The sequence below is a fragment of the Hippocampus zosterae genome, chromosome 15 (assembly GCF_025434085.1).
Source record: "Hippocampus zosterae strain Florida chromosome 15, ASM2543408v3, whole genome shotgun sequence".
Taxonomy (NCBI): Eukaryota; Metazoa; Chordata; class Actinopteri; order Syngnathiformes; family Syngnathidae; genus Hippocampus; species Hippocampus zosterae.
The window spans coordinates 7,758,442-7,779,020 of record NC_067465.1 but is presented as its reverse complement, the minus strand read 5'-3'; the positions used below and the strand labels follow the sequence as shown (position 1 = coordinate 7,779,020).

The 20,579-nt window shown below is 43.4% G+C and overlaps 1 protein-coding gene across 8 annotated transcripts in view; it reads left to right on the top strand.

Annotated features, from left to right (window-relative positions):
• The window catches only part of LOC127616583 (receptor-type tyrosine-protein phosphatase mu-like), a 136,523-nt gene extending 117,206 nt beyond the window's left edge, over positions 1–19,317 (top strand). For 7 of the 8 annotated variants that reach the window (XM_052088257.1, XM_052088255.1, XM_052088254.1 and 4 more), the window contains 11 exons: positions 5,771–5,868; positions 7,845–7,961; positions 8,321–8,475; positions 8,753–8,888; positions 12,181–12,330; positions 12,411–12,584; positions 13,295–13,426; positions 15,318–15,443; positions 16,972–17,135; positions 17,672–17,807; positions 18,647–19,317. In XM_052088257.1, coding sequence (XP_051944217.1) covers positions 5,771–5,868; positions 7,845–7,961; positions 8,321–8,475; positions 8,753–8,888; positions 12,181–12,330; positions 12,411–12,584; positions 13,295–13,426; positions 15,318–15,443; positions 16,972–17,135; positions 17,672–17,807; positions 18,647–18,700 — 1,442 coding nt within the window. In that variant the 3' untranslated portion in view covers positions 18,701–19,317. The remainder of the gene's footprint in view (positions 1–5,770; positions 5,869–7,844; positions 7,962–8,320; positions 8,476–8,752; positions 8,889–12,180; positions 12,331–12,410; positions 12,585–13,294; positions 13,427–15,317; positions 15,444–16,971; positions 17,136–17,671; positions 17,808–18,646) is intronic. The other variant, XM_052088252.1, reaches the window with a different exon arrangement.
• Positions 19,318–20,579: the final 1,262 nt, after the last annotated feature.

Below are 20,579 nucleotides of genomic sequence, written 5' to 3'. Positions count from 1 at the left end.
CAAGTGAATGATTGGTCCAGTTTGAGCTGACCATGACGGAGGGCACTTTTGATTCAGACCCGACTAGTTTGTGGCCGTAAACGTTTATGATGAAACCAAAGGCAAATCTAAATCCATCTAAAATATGAAAATATGCTTGGTCGTCTTGTGCATGAGCACTCAGGGATGCTGCGGCATGCCTTGTCAAGCTCTTTCTTCCATTTGCGTGGCAGGAGCAATTAATCGGGCTGGGGGGTGGGGGGGGATGAACGATAAATAAATAAATAAATAAAATGGATTATCTGACATGTGCGGGCACATTTTGTCACTGTGTTCCTCCTCCGGCTGGTGGTTTTGCAAGGCGACGAGCACTTAGCGCCACCCTGGAGATTAACCATTGACTGGTGCTCAATTGTTACCAATTTAGTCCCTCATGTAGCCAGTGCTGGGTTGCGTGCCACTTTTGGATGTTTGCGCCACACTACTTTAATAATAAAAAAAAAAAGAAGTCAAAAAAATACAGAAAAAAAAGTGAGGCGGGTTTTTTTGTTGTTGTTGTTTTTCATTTGTTGTTGAGCGAAGAGAAGGCCTTAATGCATTCACAAGCTGCTCGGGGGGTGCTGGGAGTTGCATAATTAGCTGTTCATTAGCGCGGCGCCGCTACTCCTCAGCGTCTCAATTAAAGCCGAGCCTCTGTTTGCTTACCAGACGTGCTCGCATCACGCCGACTGTCCTGCCGAACACACGTACGTGACTAATCCGTCTCCTCGGGATCAATTTATCGATTTTTTTGATGGCTTGAGAGATTTGGCCGATCACATGACATGTGGTGTTGGCACGAGTGGTTTTCCACCTGAACTGCCTGGTGTACAAATCGAATGCGGGCGGGGAAGTTGAGCTGAAAGAAGAAGAACAACACGGCGAGTGTGCTGCCTGAAATAGCTGTCAACCAAAAAGTTTTCATTCGGGCCTGGCTAGTTGGCTGCCTTAACAGATTTGTTAGACTAAAACGAAAGGCGACATTTTGTCACAGAAAAATATTGAGCTTTTAATTCACGGCGGACATACAGAAAGTGAAATTGTAGGGCTCAAGTTTGTTGCGGCAACATTTTGAGTTAGAAGAAGAAAAAAAAACATGGCGGAAGGCACTTTTCAATCAGGGTCTGACAAGTTGTTCATTGCTATGAATTTGATATGGGAACATTTTGAGCTAAAAGAATGCAAAGAACGACACGTTGAATTGGCGTCAGACTAGGTTGCTGCCTAAATGGGCTGATGTAGAACTCTAAACGAAAAATGAAAAGGATCTGAGTAAGGTTTGGAGTGGGGACATTTTTAAATTAAAAATAAAAAAATCTAGCTGACTGCCGAAATGGGCTCTAGAAATCAAAACTCAAAGTAATTATGGAGTGCATGAAATTGGAATGGCAAAATGTCGAGCACTTTTCATTCAAGCCCGACTTATTTTGCTCGTTAGTTTGTCTTTTTTTGCCTCCAACACAAATGCAGACATTTGTACTCTGCGGGAGAAATATAGCAATCTCATTTTAGGAATTCATTGGCGATGAGGAAGCCTGACACAGAAGCAAAACGTCAAAAAGGGGCGACAAACCTCAATGCCAAATAATTGCCAAGAGCGTCGCTCATTAGCTTTCGGGGGCCACCGACGAGTCCCTCGGCGGCGTCAAGGTGATGACGACAGGTGCAGCAGCTGTCACTCTATTAAAAAGTCCTCATTGCCCGAGCTCTCCTGCTCATTACGTATTTTGATGTATTCGTACTGCGGCTCATTTACCCGCCACAGTAAATTTCTCTCACCTTGTTCCATTTTTATGTGGTGAGGATCCTTTCAAGCACCACATCACCACCTTTTTTTTTTCTTTCTTTTGTATCGGTTTCATCCATCGACCAGGATGATGGACTGGAAGTATCGACAAAATGCCTCAAATCAGCACAAATTTGGAGCGTTCCAGTGATTCTCAAAGTGTGGCTCCCTCGAGTGGAATGCAAAAGAGTCACTGCTTAAGCACTATTCAGTTTTAACTGTTGAGAACAATACATTTGCATTAAATCCAAGAAATGCTTGTTTGAAACTTTTACTTTGGTGAAATTTTTAATCACCATTATTGATGGTATTATTATATGTTGTTATTAATAATGACCGATATTCATTGATATGACGTCACTGACGATGCTGAGTTCTCACAATAAGGCAACAGATAAACATCAAGATGAAACATTTTTTTCTGTCTAAAAATTACTTCGAATGTTCATATTATCAAACGTTGACTTCTACAAGATTCCGAGGAAATCACAATGTTCATTTTTAGAACGGGTCCACGAACTACTCATCTGGTCCTCAGGGGCTAACTGGTACCTGGTGGCATCACATTGGTGACCCCTGCTCTAGACTGCCCAGAGGTGTTTATATTCAAATCCGGGTCATGGCACCAACAAGTTTTGCAGAACAACCAAGAGTAACTCCCAGAAGACTGCATATTATTCTCAGTTGAAATATGTAATATGGATTCCAGAAATTCAACACATGGTCGTGGAGCGTAATTGTGTGTGCTGAGCAATTAAAAAATTTCATCTGTAATTGGATGGCCGCTAAATCAGGGTGTACCTGATACAATATTTTTTTTCAACTAAAGTCAGGCAGCGAACTGAATTAAAAGTGCCATCTCCTCCAATATGATTGAAACATCTCTGCATTGCTATTGCTACGTTCTGCCGGCTGTATTGTTAATGACCGCCAGTGGTTCAGTTTAGTGTTTTCAAAATTATTGATCCATGTCACTGCCGTACCAGGCCGGCTACCGTTAGTTGCATCGCCGTCACATCTCCTTGCCTGTGACGAAAAAAAGAAACGTAGCAGCATCCCTCACAATGCTAACGACAGCCCTCCCAGTTGAGAGGAAGTTATCTTCAAACTTAGCAGAAAAAAAAACTTGCCGCTCTTACCTTGGCGTTCCCCAAGCGAGCGAGCGTTCAAACGTTTCCGCTTCTTCCGCTTCAATCTCAGAGAGTGTGAGCGAGCAGCCCGTCGGCAAGGTTCTCCACTGAGAAAGAGCAAAATAGGCACACGTGTCTCATTAGTGGCACTAATGTGCTTGCATAAGCGCGGGGTTGACTTTATTGCTGAAAAATTCACCCGAAATAAAGAAAGTCATCAAACTTCGGCTCAATGCCAAGGTCACACGCAATAAAAACTCAAAATCCTCGCAATTTCGCATCTCTTCAAACCAGATTCCTTTTTCCGGGCATAGCCTCTTGAAACCTTTTTGGTGGGTTTTCTCATGATAGGTGTTATGTTATGATTACCTGTAAATTTTATGTTGCTGAGGAAAACTGTTTTCTCAGGTTGAATTGTTCAAAATATTTCCGGAGCTGCTACCACACGTAAATCTTGAAATGATCGCTTAGATCAAAATGTCTCTGGATCTTCTCAGGATTCTCATGGATTTTTTTTTTTTTTTTTTGTGGGTCACACATTCCACTGTTCCTGGAACCTGGAGTGGATGTACTCAATGGTTTTGTCTGCTCATAAATCTTGAGCAAAGCCCAATATACTGCTCCAACGTGTCCGTCAAAGTCCTCAAGGAAGGATTTGACGGCATTGTCCATCGTGATGTGACCCACCAAAAAAATGTCAGACTCGAGCCTGAAAATCACATGACCCCACGTCATCGTCCACTTCATCTTTATTGCTGCTTTAAAGCACCTGAGACGCCGTTCACATGACTTGCTCGGTGCTGTTCAAATGGACTCAGCCATTAATTATTCAATCCAAAAATATCACTTCGAAACCGAGGTCACGGGTGACCGTTGGGATCGTTTTCTGTTGCAAGGCGATCTTAACACCGGTTCTGCGGTTTTGATGAGCAACAGAGTTCAAAACGCACGCGAGACATTAGGAGTATGAGTAACTTCATTTGTCTCATAATATTAAAATAAAATCTCATTCGGAGTTGTTGATATCAAAGAGTCTTCCTCTACCGGTCCCCGCACGCATATGGAACAATAAAGTCCTCCACATCCCAACTTGGCACCAGAACCACACTGAATGATGATGATGATTTTTTGCAATAATTTAACAATGCCAAGTGCTCGTGTGCTACCTACACACCAGCTGTCTCGCTTCTTCGTCGCCCAAACTCCTTATTAGTCCTCCCTCCCACGGGCAATAGAAGTGTGGGAGGTAGTCGGGTGCTACGCTGCAGATTTCCAAAGTTCTTTTGTTGTTAAAAAAAAAAGAAGACGAGCACAGGGTGTTTGTTTTACATATGTGGGTTTAAAAAAAAAGTGAGAATAAAACACAAGGTCACCTCTCGCTTGTCTTTTGAAAATAAAACCGTTCAATTTGGTTTTCAAAAGCACACTCGCTAGCAGGAGTTTAAAAAAAAATCACACAAAATTGACAGACTGGAATGTGACAATGAAGTACACAAAAAAAAAGAGGTGTGGCACGCAAACAGATCAAAGCCTTGTAGAAAACACAGCAAGGCATAACAGTATTGCTGCATGCTTTGAATGGCGGAGCGTAATGAAAAAAAAATTAGGCACTTCAAATTGAAATCATAACATGAACTCATTCACTCCCAAAGACGTTTTTAAACGTCTTTTCAAACTTGGTCTAGAATTGGCTGGTACTGAATGAGTTTTAAATATACTTGCTTATGTTGACCTTCAGGAAGGATGAAAATCATCAATATGTTGAATTTGTCAACCAAATGGGACTTTCCCCCTCCATGTAAAGCATGCAGCAACATTTCACAGCTGTTACTGGTTTGTACAAAAGGTCCTGGCCAAGAACGTGTCGGACGATGGTGTGTGTTTATTTCGATCTCGTGTCACATTTTGCCCCCGGTTCTCATCATATATAATTAATATGCACGCTGTCTACAAGTAAAACAATCAGTTCATTTTAATAATCAACTTTGCGTAATTTTACTCATTTCTCCAGGTAATTGCTGTTGATTGGGGGCCTTGCGCATTGATTTGATTTGCATACCCTAATTAATTTGTAATAATTTCGAACCCGCATATTCAATTAAACTAATGATCATCATTCTAATTAACCTGAATAATTCCAAAGTGTGAGCTCCTCATTCATTGACAATTGATGACATGGAAACTGTCTTGCCGAGAATGAATGAAACACTACACGATAGAGCGCTTTTAATCATTGATTAATCTGTTGATGATTTTGGAGATTGATTAATGAATCGGATTTAAAAATATATAATTTCCTTCTCTTTGTTGAAAACCAGAAAATGATTTCAATTTTTATTGACAGTGTAGAAAATACACATAGATAACTTAAGTATTATTTCAGGTCCTGGTTTGGTCTGTAAAATTTCAGAAAATTGGCAAATATGTTGAACATTGTTTTCCAAAGTAGAAGCTGATGTCTGCACACACAAAAAAAGCACAAAAAGATAGTAAGTCTGTTTTCATGGAGGAAAACAGAAATCTGAGAATATTTCCTATTGAAAGGCTGACATTCCGAGGGTTTTGGCCGTTTTAAATTAAACGAAGGTTCTAAACAATTAATAGTTTATCAAAGTAGTTTTCCAATTATTTGATCATCCATTGATTGGCAGTTAATCCATTAATCGTTGTACCAGAAACATTCTTCAATCATGATAAGTTATTGGGGTGGAAAAATGCTATGAATTGCAGTTACTGCCATCTCCTGGACAAATATGCAAATTGCAGGGGGGGTTGTTTGTTTGTTTTGTTTTTGTTTTTTGTGGTGGGTTTCCTAGAGTTTCTTCTGCATCTGCAGGCCCCATGCAGGAGACGGTGTTGGACTTCTGGCGGATGGTGTGGCAGGAGAACACGGCGGCCATCGTCATGGTGACCAACCTGGTGGAAGTCGGCCGGGTGAGTAGCAAGCATGCTTCACTGCCAATTCTGGTCACGTGCCCACCTCCTGGGCTCCTGGTGTGGGTGTGACCAAATTGAAGGCAGCCGGGGAGCGTTCTCATTGAGTGAGGAGAACAATTGGTATTCTTTAAATATTGCACTCCGTGTTATTATATCCCCCGGCCTTAATGTGTTGCACTTGGCTCGCTGAGCAGGGTCGAAGTGCGGCATAAAGCAGTTAATTTAAGCGCCCGGTGGCCGAAAGGTGCTGAGAAACAAGTGCACCTCTTCCCATTCTGCTGATTCTGCAGCGGAGCAGAGCTGCTCTATGATTCACGGCGCCCGCCCGCCGCTCTCTTGGTACCTCATTAGGCCGCTTCCGCGCCCGCCGAGCCCCGCCCCTCACCTTTTTGCACACCTGCTTAGCGGCATCGGGCGGCGTCCTCTGCGGCCCCGCGGCGGTCCCATGAGCTTCTGCTCTATGATCCCGGCCAATGGCGGCTGCCGCCGCACAGTCGGGCTTGCTCGTAAAGTTGCCGAAGCGTAGCGCGACGGGCCATCTGCTTGGTGCGCTGGCCTGATGGATTTTGGGAAATCCTGCCGCACACACTCCACGGCACAAGGAGGCGGGTCCTGGTGCACCTTGATGTATGAGAGAGTCAGATTTTCATTTAGAAGAAGCAAGCAAATATCACTTTCATTCCCGCAGTTTTGACCCCATAGGAAATAATCTGTTAGCCGCCACCTTGCACAATAGAAATAGACACGTTTATTCGAGGGGGAAAAAAAAAATCCAGTCACTTTAGAATTCGCAACAGAAACATTCGTCTAGTTGTCAATGATAACAGCCGGCTTGCACAACGCAAATAAACACGAATCCGTGTCACGCAATTGTGACTGCTGCTCTCAACTCGTGACAATCAACACGCTCAATAGAAAGAAACATAATGAGTGGAAATATGAGAGTCACTCGGAAATGTCAAACTAAACCCACACACCCTCTCAGTTACTGGGACGTGATCTGTGCTTGTCCGTTAGTCGCCATAACCGGCCACCTTGCACATTAGAAATAAACGAAATGCCTGGAGATAATCCACAGCGCAAAAAAAACCCCAAAATAATGATCTAAAACACTCTGGTCACATGTGGAAATGGCACCATTATGCAATCCGTCCTCTTATCACTCATAACCACTACAAACTTGCTGGATAGAAACAAGCATAATGGCTGGAAATAATCCAGTCCGGATGGAGGATGGAACCTTTAATGAGGCCAATTGTTACCGAGTGGAACAGGTCATTGCGACATCTGAATGGCTGCAAGTGGCCGTCGACGCAGGGTTTAGTCACCCCCTACTTTAGTGCGTGTGCGTGCGTTCGTGTATGTGTGTGTGCGCGCGTGTGCGCGTCCTCTCAAATTCTCATTTCAACGCTAACCAGTTCACGGGCTCCTCAGAGGAGCAGTGAACGCGGGTCTTCGTCATCTCTCCATCTCCCTCACCAGCAACAGTTTAATTGAAGAAGAGGAGGAGGAGGAGGAGGAGGGCGGGTAACTCTGCACTCTTATTATGGCTAATACCAGTAATATTTCCACTGGAGTGTTTTAGATTCCTGCAGGGAAATCTGTTCTTAACAACCCAGGGTTTATTATTTCACATCATTATTGGACTGCCACCTCCCTTCCCTCATGCATTTTTTCATGTCCTCGCTCTCCCCGGCCGCTCAAGTTCTGTACCATTTAACTCATTTTCGCCATGGCCGAAGCACCGTCGGATGAGAAGCAATAACGTGCGAATGGAGACGCCCTCGCTCCTCCTCCCCCCTCTTTGCTGATGGGGTTTTACAAGGGGGCCGCCCGGCTCATTCTGACGTGACCGAAGAGCCGAGACATCAGGCGGCGGCGTGTCGTGCCAATTATCCGTTTTACAACCGGCGCACTGTGCGGCTTTACTGCGCTCATCAGATGCGATTTATGTGCGTCTTTGTCTGTTTTAGGTGAAGTGTTGTAAATACTGGCCGGACGACACGGAGATCTACAGAGACATCAAGGTGACGCTCATCGAGACCGAACTCCTCTCAGAGTACGTCATCCGCACCTTCGCCGTGGAGAAGGTACGGTGACGCCCCGACAAGGGTTCACGCCAACTTGCACAGTCGAAATCAACAGAACGCGAATAAATAATCCACAGTCCAAAAAGAGTCCACCTTGCGCTTGATGCTGCACGACCACATTGGCCCCGCCCCTCACCTGTTGTTAACCCACTCAGAGATGAAACATGAAAATATCTCCAAAACCTGATGTGATCGAAAAAGCTGAAGACGTTTTTAAAATTTAGGGTCACAAAGTCTTCCCTGATTAAAATTTGCTCTTGACCAGTGTAATTACTCACAACTGCAGGCCTGATTTTTTTTTTTTTTTTAACGGGTGCCCCGATGTACGCGTGTCCGCCTGTCCGTCACCGTCTCTTCAGCGAGGCGCTCACGAGATCCGGGAGATCCGTCAGTTCCACTTCACCGGCTGGCCGGATCACGGCGTGCCATACCACTCCACGGGGCTGCTGGGCTTCATCCGCCGCGTCAAGTCCAAGACTTTGAGCAATGCCGGGCCCATGGTGGTGCACTGCAGGTACACCGAGCAAAGTCACCAATTAACACTCAAGTGTGCGTTTGAAAAAACAATCAATACTGGACCGTAGGACATGTACAAGTCCATTCATGCGAGGTACATTCCTTCTGTCTTGCTTGAGAGGCAACTTTCTGCTATTTCTGCTCTGGTATAAGTGAATGTCTCACAAAATGTTGAAATTATACAAGTATGTCAACCAGCAATTAGTCAGTACCACCAGGTCACCTTCAAAAAAACGATTTCACGCTCATGTTTTGAGTTTTCCTTCACTTCTCAGCGCCGGCGCCGGTCGGACGGGCTGCTTCATTGTCATCGACATCATGCTGGACATGGCGGAGCGCGAAGGCGTGGTGGACATCTATAACTGTGTCCGGGAGCTACGATCGCGTCGGGTCAACATGGTCCAGACCGAGGTAGGCGGCTTCAAGCACCCAGGGAGAGGGGTATGTGGGGATTCGGCCATCTTGGGCTGAAACTGTGGCATAATCGTCGACGGGGGGGAACGAGGGTTGGTAGTGGCCGGGACCAGCCCGGAAATACACCGGCCGTTCGGGAAACATATTTTCTCCAAATTTCCGATTGCCACCACGTTCCTGCTCAGAACCATTGACAATGAAATGCTGCCATATCTGCTCAATGCCTTGTCACTTGTTGCTGGACAGAATTTATGAGGCGCCATTTAATTATTCTAAAAAAGGAGACTATATCAGTCATGTTCATAATACATTGAAGATAAAATGTCAAAGCTTTTTCTGCTGTGAAATGGCATTTGTCTCACATGTCACTTGTTGCTAGGTGGAAATCATGGGGCACATTTCCATATATATATATATATATACATGAGAGTATATATAGCGGCCCTGTGTGGAGTTTGCATGTTGTCCCCGGGCTTGCGTGGGTTTTCTCCGGGTGCTCCGGTTTCCTCCCACATTCCAAAAACATGCGTGGCAGGCTGATTGAACACTCCAAATTGTCCCTAGGTGTGAGTGTGAGCGTGGATGGTTGTTCGTTTCTGTGTGCCCTGCGATTGGCTGGCAACCGATTCAGGGTGTCCCCCCCCTACTGCCCGAAGACAGCTGGGATAGGCTCCAGCACCCCCCACGACCCTAGTGAGGATCAAGCGGCTCGGAAGATGAATGAATGAGTATATATATATATATATATATATATATATATATATATATATATATATATATATATATATATATATATATATATATATATATATTATTTTTTATGTTGAGTGATGCACAGAACGGCTTGATTGACAACTTGGGCCAATGGGCTCAGCTGCCCAACATAGCAGAGAAAGAACAGGGAAAACCAGAAGGAACCCACTCATCACTACTCTGTATTAAATACAAAATATTGTGAAAGCTTTTTCCACCGTCTCCTCCATGTTCCTCACATGTGAAATGGCCACAGGGAAGAGACAGATCAATTTTACATAATTAATTCATGACCTCATCAGAATTTTTTTTTTAAATCACATAAATGTGGGTTCCCATTTTTACCTGAACGCACCTCACAAAAAAAGTGTTTATTGCGCCTCACGCTCGCTTGGCATGTCCCGCTGTCATAAAAGAGCTTTCGAGGCTTATAAGGCGACTTTCCTGAACGTTGGCCATCTGGCACCACTTGAACGCATCGTTAGCTCGTAATTCCCTTTTAAATCGGCAAGCGTCGTTGCTCTTAATGGCAAAACGTGTCAGCGCCGCTGCTGCCCGAGTGCCGCTCGTCCCGACTCACTTTTTCTTCAAGTTCAGTGACCTTCAAAGTGAACCCCCGTCTACCATTTTCCGTTTCTTCACTGGCATTCGCAGAGTTTGAAGCAAAATATTTTGCATTTGAATTTTTAGCTTTTATTTCTTATAGTGCTTTTTTTATTTTGTAATGAATAACTTGTTTTAATTGCTAATTGATGTTTGAAGAATCACGCAAAGATTTTGATTTGTTTTTTTCTTATTTGTGATGTTTAATTTTTTTGTTGTATAGAAAAATCACAAAATAAAATATATAATAAAAAAACTAATAATGTATAATATATAGCATTGTCTAAAAAACATTTTCAATGTTTTTCAAAACATTGAAAAAAACATTTTCAATGTTTTTTAGACAATTTTTTGTTAACAAATTTTTGTTAATCAATGTATATTGATTTATATATCTATTTTGAGGTTTGAGGAGTTTTAGAATATATAATATCGTAGAATAAAGTTTGAATGTATGAAATAATAACAATATATATAAATGTTAAAAAAAATAAAAGTAAAATCTGAATCACCAAGCACCGTTCTTAATGGGCCAACGTTTCAGAGGGGCTCCTGCACCCATGCTGACTAACTCCTCATGTTCACTGACCTTCAAAGTGTACCAAAAAAAGTCTTCTTTTTTTTTTATTCAGCCTTGCAGGTGTTTGTCACTCGTGTGCCTGCCCTACCGTGATTGGCTGCTAGCTAGTTTGTAGCGATGTACCGCTCGGTGGATTGCGGCTCGGGCGCCGCAGCGACAACTGCGCTACGGTCAAAAGGTCGCATTCCACATGAGGTTTAGCTAAATAGTGACACGCGTTTTTTGTGAGTCCCGCTCATCACCGACCTTGTGCGTGCGTGCAGATTTTACCGGGAGACGACAAGCGGGTGTCGGCTGAAAATGTCACTTCAGAGCAGATTTCCATCAAGCCCCGAGCGCTGTCACCGTGACAGCGGCTTGACTGATGGCTGCACGAGGAAAAGGAAGCCTGCTCCCTTTTGCGTGTTTTGCGTCCTATTGTCACGGGCCACTTCATTAGGTTCGATCAAAAATCTGCCCTTTCATGCACCAATAATGATAAAAGGTAACCTGATAACATGATAAGTTGTCCACGGTAGTGACTGCTGTCCCTGAAAGGGTTAAAAACTGATTTTTCATGTTTCGAACATTTTGTAAATGTAATCAGGAGAATGCTCATTTATGCTCTGTGCAAAACAAGCTTGCTTGGATTTCTGGGTTCAAATTTCAATTTGATACAAGACGTCTCTAAAGATGATACGTCCCCCAAAAAATGACCCTAAAAAGCTGGATTTTCTTGTACTGTCCCCTTGATTTGTTGTTTTCCTTGATTATCATCAATGAATTATATGAATGAATCAATAAAAAAAAAAAAAAATACCAATCACGTATGAATGCTTAAAAATTCTGACTGTATTCCTGTTGCATCTCCCAGTCCTTTATTTGCATCTAAAAGTACAACAATAAACATTTGGTTTAATTAATGAATACCTCAAAACAAACCCAAAAAAATCATCTTTATCCCTTAATTGCCCTATTTTCATGTTTTTATCATTTTTAAACGGGCGTAGAGGGGGTGCACCAACTGTCGAATATAAAAGTGGGTGCGTGGCCTTGAACAGAACACTCAAAATGCAAACTAGCAACGGGGTTGGTTGTCAGTGTGAATTTGGGTCAGGGGGGGTTCTTAAAAGGTCAAAGTATTGGCGGTACTGTAGGTCCTGCAGTGATCACCAAGCGCAGCAAAATATGTCATGTGACCTTTAAAAAATGCAACCAAAGACAAACATTAGTCAGAGTAAACAGCCTGGGGATGTGCACGGCGACCAACGTGGTCGGTTCATGGAAAGGTCTCCAAAGGGGCATCGTTGCGCCATATCCTGTACCGTACTCGATTCCCTGACGGCTTCGCAATGAGGATGCCCTGTCTCGCAGGAGCAGTACGTCTTCATCCACGACGCCATCTTGGAAGCGTGCCTGTGCGGCGACACCACCATCCCCGCCGGACAGTTTCGCTCCGTCTACTACGACATGAACCGCCTTGACCCGCAGACCAACTCCAGCCCCATCAAGGAAGAATTCCGGGTAGGCCCAAATTGTCACATTCCCAATAACAGCACACTGTTAGCATGCTAGTTATTTTTTTTTTCTTTCCGTGGGTCCAGACGTTGAACATGGTGACACCCACGCTGAGGGTGGAGGACTGCAGCATCGCGCTGCTGCCGAGGAACCACGAGAAGAACCGTTGCATGGACGTGTTGCCGCCCGACCGCTGTCTGCCCTTCCTCATCACCATCGACGGCGAGAGCTCTAACTACATCAACGCCGCCCTCATGGACGTAAGACGTGACTTTTTTTTTCACCGATGCGAAGGACTGGTAGCCGCGGGAGGGTTAGCATGAGTATTTAGCACCGAGCAGCAATGACATTTCTTTTTGGGGGGGGTATGTGTTTTACGTAAAGACTAGCAAAGACTTTTGAAACAATGTAGCTCGTGTGTTAGCAGCAGTTTGATCCGACCTTGGCTTTCATTCAAAGTATCATAATGTAGGGTTGTCAACGAGGGTGGCCCACAAAATCATTAGCATGGGTTTTAGCCGCAGTTTTATCAAAACAGTTGACATGAAACGAATGCTAAAGAAAAGTTTGCATGCAATAATGGCCCCAAACTGAATAGCATGGGTTAAAAATGGCGGCGCGGGCACCCGCAACGGCTCCTCTTGTTGTATGTTATGAGAGGGAAGAAATTTCATCTGAGCTGTATGTTGCACATACAGCGCATTTGACAGTAAAGTTGTACTTGATACTTGATAAAAGTCATGGCCTGGAAAGAGATTTCTGTTTCTTACGTGTCGCTTTGGTCAAAGCGACCGTCTGGCGTGTCAGCTTTGACTGCCAGATGGTTGCTGTGTTTTGGAGAAACATCACATCTCCTCCAACTGAACACCGCATTATGGAGTTTGTACATTATGCGCTAACGTTTGTGTGCTTCCAACTTTATCCAAAATCTTTCAAACGTCTATCTGTTGCCGTCGTCCAATCCCGGCAGAGCTACAAGCAGCCGTCGGCGTTCATCGTCACGCAGCATCCTCTACCCAACACGGTCAAAGACTTCTGGAGGCTGGTGCTGGACTATCACTGCACCTCGATCGTCATGCTCAATGACGTCGACCCCGCCCAGGTACGCAAAAAAAAAAAGCCACGGGGTATCAGGTCAAGTGGATATTAAAAATCTACACACCCCAAGGTTTTGTGATATCAAATAAAAAGAGAAGATAAAAAGCTTGGTTTCAATTTAATTTATAATCTTTATTATACATTAATAAATTATAATTTATTCAAGTATATTTGAATGATTTATAATTAATTGCTTGAATAGTTATTTTATTTTTTGAACTTTTTGTTTTGTTTTGTTTTTGAGAATTTTAACGTTAATTTTTAGTCTGGGCCTTCATTTTTAATGTCAAAATTGTTGAATAATTTTAAATGTTTGAATATGATTTTGATATTGAATGAGGGGAGATACATATAAAAATGTTGATTATGTAAGACAGTAAAATTGGTCTTAAAATCTGAAAAGGTCAAAATACATTTTGCGAAGTTTGGAAACGTGGTCCCAGCGGAGGCCTCGGCATGTTGTGTAGCAGTGCACTGTGGGAAAATAGCGGTGTGCGCGTGTGCGTGTGTTGTCAATGAGCTGAACGAGCAACTCTGGTCGCTCTCCATATTTCTCAGCCCGAGGCTCTGTCATAACACCCGCCCATCAAAGCCCAGCGTTCCTCCCACTCTTCCTCCTCGTGTCTTCCTCTCTCCCTGAGTGAAACAGAGGTGGCAGGTGGGGGGGGGGGGGGAATATATCCTTCATTCAATATTCTCACTGTAGCCCACCAATGTGGAAAGGCAGGAAGTGTAGCTGTCGATGGCGGCGAGGCAACGTACTGTGTTCACCATCACTGTCTGTATTCGTGTCTGTCTCTCTCTCACACACACACACACACACGCACACACACATTATACCCGCGCTTGGGAGTGGGTGCCTTGTCAACTCTTCTCAAGTGGGCTTGTTTTCTCTTGTTTGTTCGCCGCCGTGTGACCGAGTATTGGCCGTTCGCGTGTAAGTGATCCACAAGTGGGATACACACACCCAACCTACACACACTCTGGGAAGCGATGGAAGCCTAATTTGACTTCAAATATGACTGATGCCTTCATTTGAGGTCTTTTTTTTTTTAAATAAAAATAAGTCCAAAGTTATTTTTGCAACAGTAGGTTATATGTCCCCCCCCACTAGTTTAACTCTTTCAAGGACAGCGGTTACTACAGTGGACAGCTTATCATGTTATCAGGTTATAGGGTGCATGAAAGGGTTAAATATTGTATTCGGATTATTATTGCGCGGCCCGGTAGTCCAGTGGTTAGCACGTCGGCTTCACAGTGCAGAGGTACCGGGTTCGATTCCAGCTCCGGCCTCCCTGTGTGGAGTTTGCATGTTCTCCCCGGGCCTGCGTGGGTTTTCTCCGGGTGCTCCGGTTTCCTCCCACATTCCAAAAACATGCGTGGCAGGCTGATTGAACACTCTAAATTCTCCCTAGGTGTGAGTGTGAGTGCGAATGGTTGTTCGTCTCTGTGTGCCCTGTGATTGGCTGGCAACCGATTCAGGGTGTCCCCCGCCTACTGCCCGGAGACAGCTGGGATAGGCTCCAGTACCCCCCGCGATCCTAGTGAGGATCAAGCGGTTAGGAAGATGAATGAATGAATGATGAAAAAAAAGGATTATTATTGCGTTTGTAGAATACGAATTAAGCAGCAAAATCAACTTTAAGGACCGCCCATTTCTGTTGAAATGAGCCCATGGGATCACATTGCCAAAGTCATGTGACCAGACCCAGAAAATAGGTGACGGGTGAGCCATGACGGCCGCGAGACGAATCGGGGACAATGTGACGTCAGTTTCACTCGACGTTACGTATTTTTTTCACAAATTGAACCTCGTCACTAAAACTCTCCGTTTGGAGGCTAGCAAGTTTGTCTGACGAATGTCTCGACTCGCTTCGTGTTGCGTTTGTTTGCAGTTGTGCCCGCAGTATTGGCCCGAAAACGGCGTCCACCGTCACGGCCCCATCCAGGTGGAATTTGTGTCCGCCGACCTGGAAGAGGACATCATCAGCAGAATATTCCGCATCTACAATGCAGCACGGGTAAGTGCAAGAAAAGTTGCTCGTTTTTTTTCTCTCTCGTGTCTTTTTGCCGGCTTTCCAATGAGCTTGTTTTCTTCTCCCAGCAAGTTATTCTGCCCGTACACACCTCACACGTCCCACTCAGACGCCACCATTTGTCTGTTCAAGCTGTGCAGAGGCCGAGGCCTTCTGTTCTTTGACGGGGACATCCCGGTCGCTTGCTCATGGTTTTTTTTCCCTTGAAAAAATACTTTCAAGATGTATTTTTTTACTTGGAAAAACATCACATTTTTTTTCTTCGAATTTTCGTGTTTTTTTTTCTTTTCTAAATTGAATCCTTAATCCAGTTGATTGTGCAGATGAAATGACCAAATAACGAAATCCCCCAAAATAGTTTCAAACCTCTTTTTCCACTTCCATGTCCATCAACAACGGCGAAAGCTGACTTCACACGCGACCACTGTTTAAAAGCTTTGATGACACCAAACGTTCTGTGTGTGTGTGCTGCGTCCGGGCCCATCCAATCACATGGCGATCGCTGACAGCAGATATTGATCGACGTGTCTGGGTGCGATTTAGATCGTCTGGATCTTTGCTGATTGCTTAACTGCGAGTCTCCCGCAGTAACCGTGCTCATCCATCAATGTTCGTCTCCCAGGAGGGACTACGCACTTAGCCTTCGCATTTCTCTCACACACACACACGTATACACACACACACACACGCACGCACTTGACCTAACAAGTCAGGCAACTTAGACAATTGCCTAGCATCCTGAGCTGAAGTGGGGCCTGCGAGACGAATCGTAATTATTGGTCCATATTAGGAATGCACTGATTTTGATACCAGTATCGTGATGGTGCAGATATTGTACATTTATCCAGCACTTGGTATTGTTAAAAATGCTCCGATATTGCACTGTTCCGCAAATTGCAGTTCTCAAAACCTTTATTATGACCCGTTTTCTTTCTTTGTGTTCATACGCTCCCTCCTTGACAATTGCGCCATGTTTTTGTGGTTCAATGAAAAAAAAATTGTTTTTAATGAAACGGTTTGTTATCTGTGGAGCCTGAAAAACAGATAATATGCCTTGCTTGGCATATGGGGAAGAGTCCACCAACTGTCCACTTTTTTTTCATAATAGTCCACTTCAGTCGTGTGACGGGCCTAAAATTTAATTTTAAAAGGGAAGTCATGTTAAAATTTTACTTGACAATATGTTCTGTACGCTTGCATTCGAAACACAGCAATTGCATAAACACAGCATTCTGATTTTGATTATCTTTGTAGATTATGAATGAAACAGAAACATCCATCAAATTCAATCAGAGGGCGTCCATTTTGCCTTGTGCTGCCATCTGCTGTCGCCTGAAATTGACATCACTGAGTCCAAGGGCCTCAGCTTGAGAATGTCACATGACCAAAATCACAAAAAAATACTGTCTCTCCCACTTGGGGCCCCGCCCCTCGGGGTCTACAAGCAGCCCAACACTCACACCTGCTTTGTGGTTCTGACCCGTCTTCTTTTTTGCTATTTCGGCCTGGTCAGCCTCAGGACGGCTACCGCATGGTGCAGCAGTTCCAGTTCCTGGGCTGGCCCATGTACCGAGACACGCCCATGTCCAAACGCTCCTTCCTCAAGCTCATCCGGCAGGTGGACAAGTGGCAGGACGAATACGATGGCGGCGAGGGACGCACTGTGGTTCACTGTTTGTAAGTTCATCAACTCACAGCATCAGGTTAGAGAGGAAACGGCGCTATCTAGTGGCCGTACACGTTTACTGCACCTGCACTATCCAAGTGACATGTAACGATAAGGAAGATATAACCATAATACAAATGTATTATAGTATTATAAAATAATAAACACACGACTTCAAATTAAATCAATTAATTTATTGCAATAAAAAAATACTGTACTGTATATAATTAACAGAAAACAAATTTTATGTCTATATACATATAGATATAGAAGTAATTATGTAGTATATAACAGGCAACAATAATAAGAAAATAATGACCATTGGTTTTTAATTAATTTAATTAATATCTCTCTTACCATTGGTAAATCAAATTTTATCAAGTGAATTTAATTCGCGAATTTAATATAATTTCCCTTTACATTTATATTTTTCTTCTTTTCACACTGGGCAACAATGACGATCGGCCGTGCCGAAAATGTTACAGGACATCGTTCAAGTTTTCCAACGGCGGCAGTTTGAACGTGGAACTGACGAATTCTCTGTTAGGAACGGCGGCGGGCGCAGCGGGACCTTTTGCGCCATCAGTATCGTGTGCGAGATGCTGCAGCACCAGCGTGCCGTTGACGTCTTTCATGCTGTCAAGACATTGAGGAACAACAAGCCCAACATGGTGGACCTGCTGGTGAGGCCCCCGCCCCCCAACTCCACACTTTTAAATTAGGGCAGTGACGGCGGGAAACCTCTTGATTTGCAGCAATCAACATTATCAGAGCAGCTGCCGCGCCATAATGTGACTTGAAACTCATCTTCATCATTTCATTTATTTCATTTCCCTTTGGATTTTTAATACACCTGACGCGCACCCTGACAACTGGTACCAACCTTATTGCAATGTATCAAGGCTCATGAATACTGCCGATACCAGCCACCGATACTGAAAAACATGGCTGACCGAACGTTTTTCTCTGTGAATTGCATCTTTTAAGACGCAATGTCTGTAAGTACAAATATTTATTCTTTGAGGTGTATTTTATTGTTAGGAGTGCATTATTACCGTGTTGCTACCAAAATGTATTTGCGTATTTGCTAACTCAATTCGGATGTTATGATTACATTCTCATATATTATTTAATGCACATTCTTTACGTATTTCCCTGCTTTCATCTACTGAGAAGAGGAGAGCGTTGTCGTTATTCAACGAGGAATATTTTTCCTGTTGAAAGTAATACACTGCTCGTGCAGGACTAAAATGAGTTATTCTATGCAGAGGATAAAGAGTATATGGTCGTGAGTCTTGATATATTGTCTGCCTCCATGTTGTACATGAACCACCATTCAATTTGTTGCTTAAAGGTTTAAGAGGCATTGCGACGGAGACTAATTAGCATTAGCATTAAGATAGTGGCCCGTTCGTTTTAAACACAGAAATTGTAATGACACATTCAGTGACCATGTTGTGTCGACCGGTTGAAGAACCCTGTTGATTTTCAACTCCCTCTCAACGCCTTCTCCCCATTGCAGGAGCAGTACAAGTTCTGCTACGAAGTGGCCCTGGAATACTTGAATTCCGGCTAATTCGGAGAGTGACACTCCAAAGACTTTGACGACGTGTCCGACGTGCCAAATGTGTTGTTCGGCAGCAAGCCGACACACACACACACACACACACACACACACACACACGCACTTACACACTGGTTTGCTCCTCTCCTCATTGTCCCGCGCTTGTTGCCTTGATCCCGACCAGACAACAAGCACCAAACATTTATGGAATGGGAACAGGTTGTTCCGCATGTAAATAATGAAATGTCCTTCTTTTCTTATTATTATGTTGCCCCCCTTTTCTGCTTTTTTCAAGCTCCCATGAATTGATTAAAAGGTCAAAATAAAAAGAAGCAAAAGGAAAAATAAGTGGCTGAATGTTGCTGTGAAGTCGCGACTCGTGTACGTCCGCTTCTTTTCATTGTACGGGGGACCCAAAGCTACTCTCTTTTCTCTTTGTGTGCATATTGTACAGATTTCTGTAGATTATTTATTATTTCTCAACTTTATTTGTGACTGGCAGTAAGTGAGTGACAATCATATGTTTTCATAGTTTTGGGTTTACGGACCGTATCGTGTGTTTTCTTTTGAGCTTCCTGTATAACTGCTTGTAAAGAGAAAAACTTCTATAACATGTTCTCTAACATGAAGCGTGTCACGTGTCTTTTTTTTGTCGGCGTGTGGAAGATGGCGTGATACGGGCATCTGTTGGACAATTTTGGGACTGCACACGATTTATGATTTATATATTATGATTTATTTAATTTCATTATTGCATTTTTTCTTCAACTCAACTATTTGAGAAACTTTGAAACAACCGAGTTTTGCTTTGAAGATCTTTAGGTTGTTTGAATTATGTTTTATTCATATTTTTCTAATTACATTTCAGGATTTGAGGGCTTTTATCATTATTCTTTGACTTTTATAACTTATTTATTTATTCATTTATTCTGAGATAATATATTAATGTTTGTGTATTTACTGGCTTAATTTACATTTGGAAAAGAAATGTGGAAGCCGATGTGAGCCATTCCACCACAAGAGGGCAGTACAACCCCACACTACAATGCTATTCCAGTTTTATTGGGCGGAGTGCTTAATGAAGCGTGTGTATTAATGCAAAGGATGCGGCTGCTGCACCGAATGCTGCTAATGAGCGGCCATTTTCTAATTTCATGCTCACCGACGACTTGATTTACTTTGTTGCGCTAACTTGAAACTTCTCGCATTTGTCTAAATCCAATCCGCTCCCGGGGATGCTGCCGCGCGGATGTCTTTCATTTTTCATAGCTGACCTGCTTTGAGAATCATTATGCGCGCACACTGAACCCAAGGGAAGATGACGAGCAGGAAGGAAGCAAAATGCAAAAAAGAGGAGGAGGAAAGTGTTGATAGAAGGGGCAAAAGACAAAATGTTGCCTGAGCCTGTACGTCCACAAGATACCGGTACCCAGGAAACAAATGGATGCTTCTGCACGGGAAGCGTTCCAGTTTGTTTGCAAATCTCAAGCACGTCAATTTCGCTTCATAACCACAAGTGTGAAGTTAACAACTGGACGCTGATAACAGAACCAACAAATTGGAAAAATATAAGGATTCAAGAAATTGGAATTCAACCCGTCATCACGTTTGTAATTATCACAGGACTGCAGTTCAGCGAGAATGGAAATTTGGATTAATTTCAGAAATTATTTTTATTGTGTGACGGTAACCATGGAACAGACTATTGAACTCATTACTAAATTGTAAAAATACATACAGGTTAAAAAAAAAAGCAATTCATGTTGTGTCATTGATCAAAGCTTGGGAGACTCCAGCTTAGTGACCACATCAGTTTGGATCCATGTTGCAATTATGACAATAACCATTGAACAGGAAGTCGATCTTGGATCCAACTAATTAACAGGTCAAA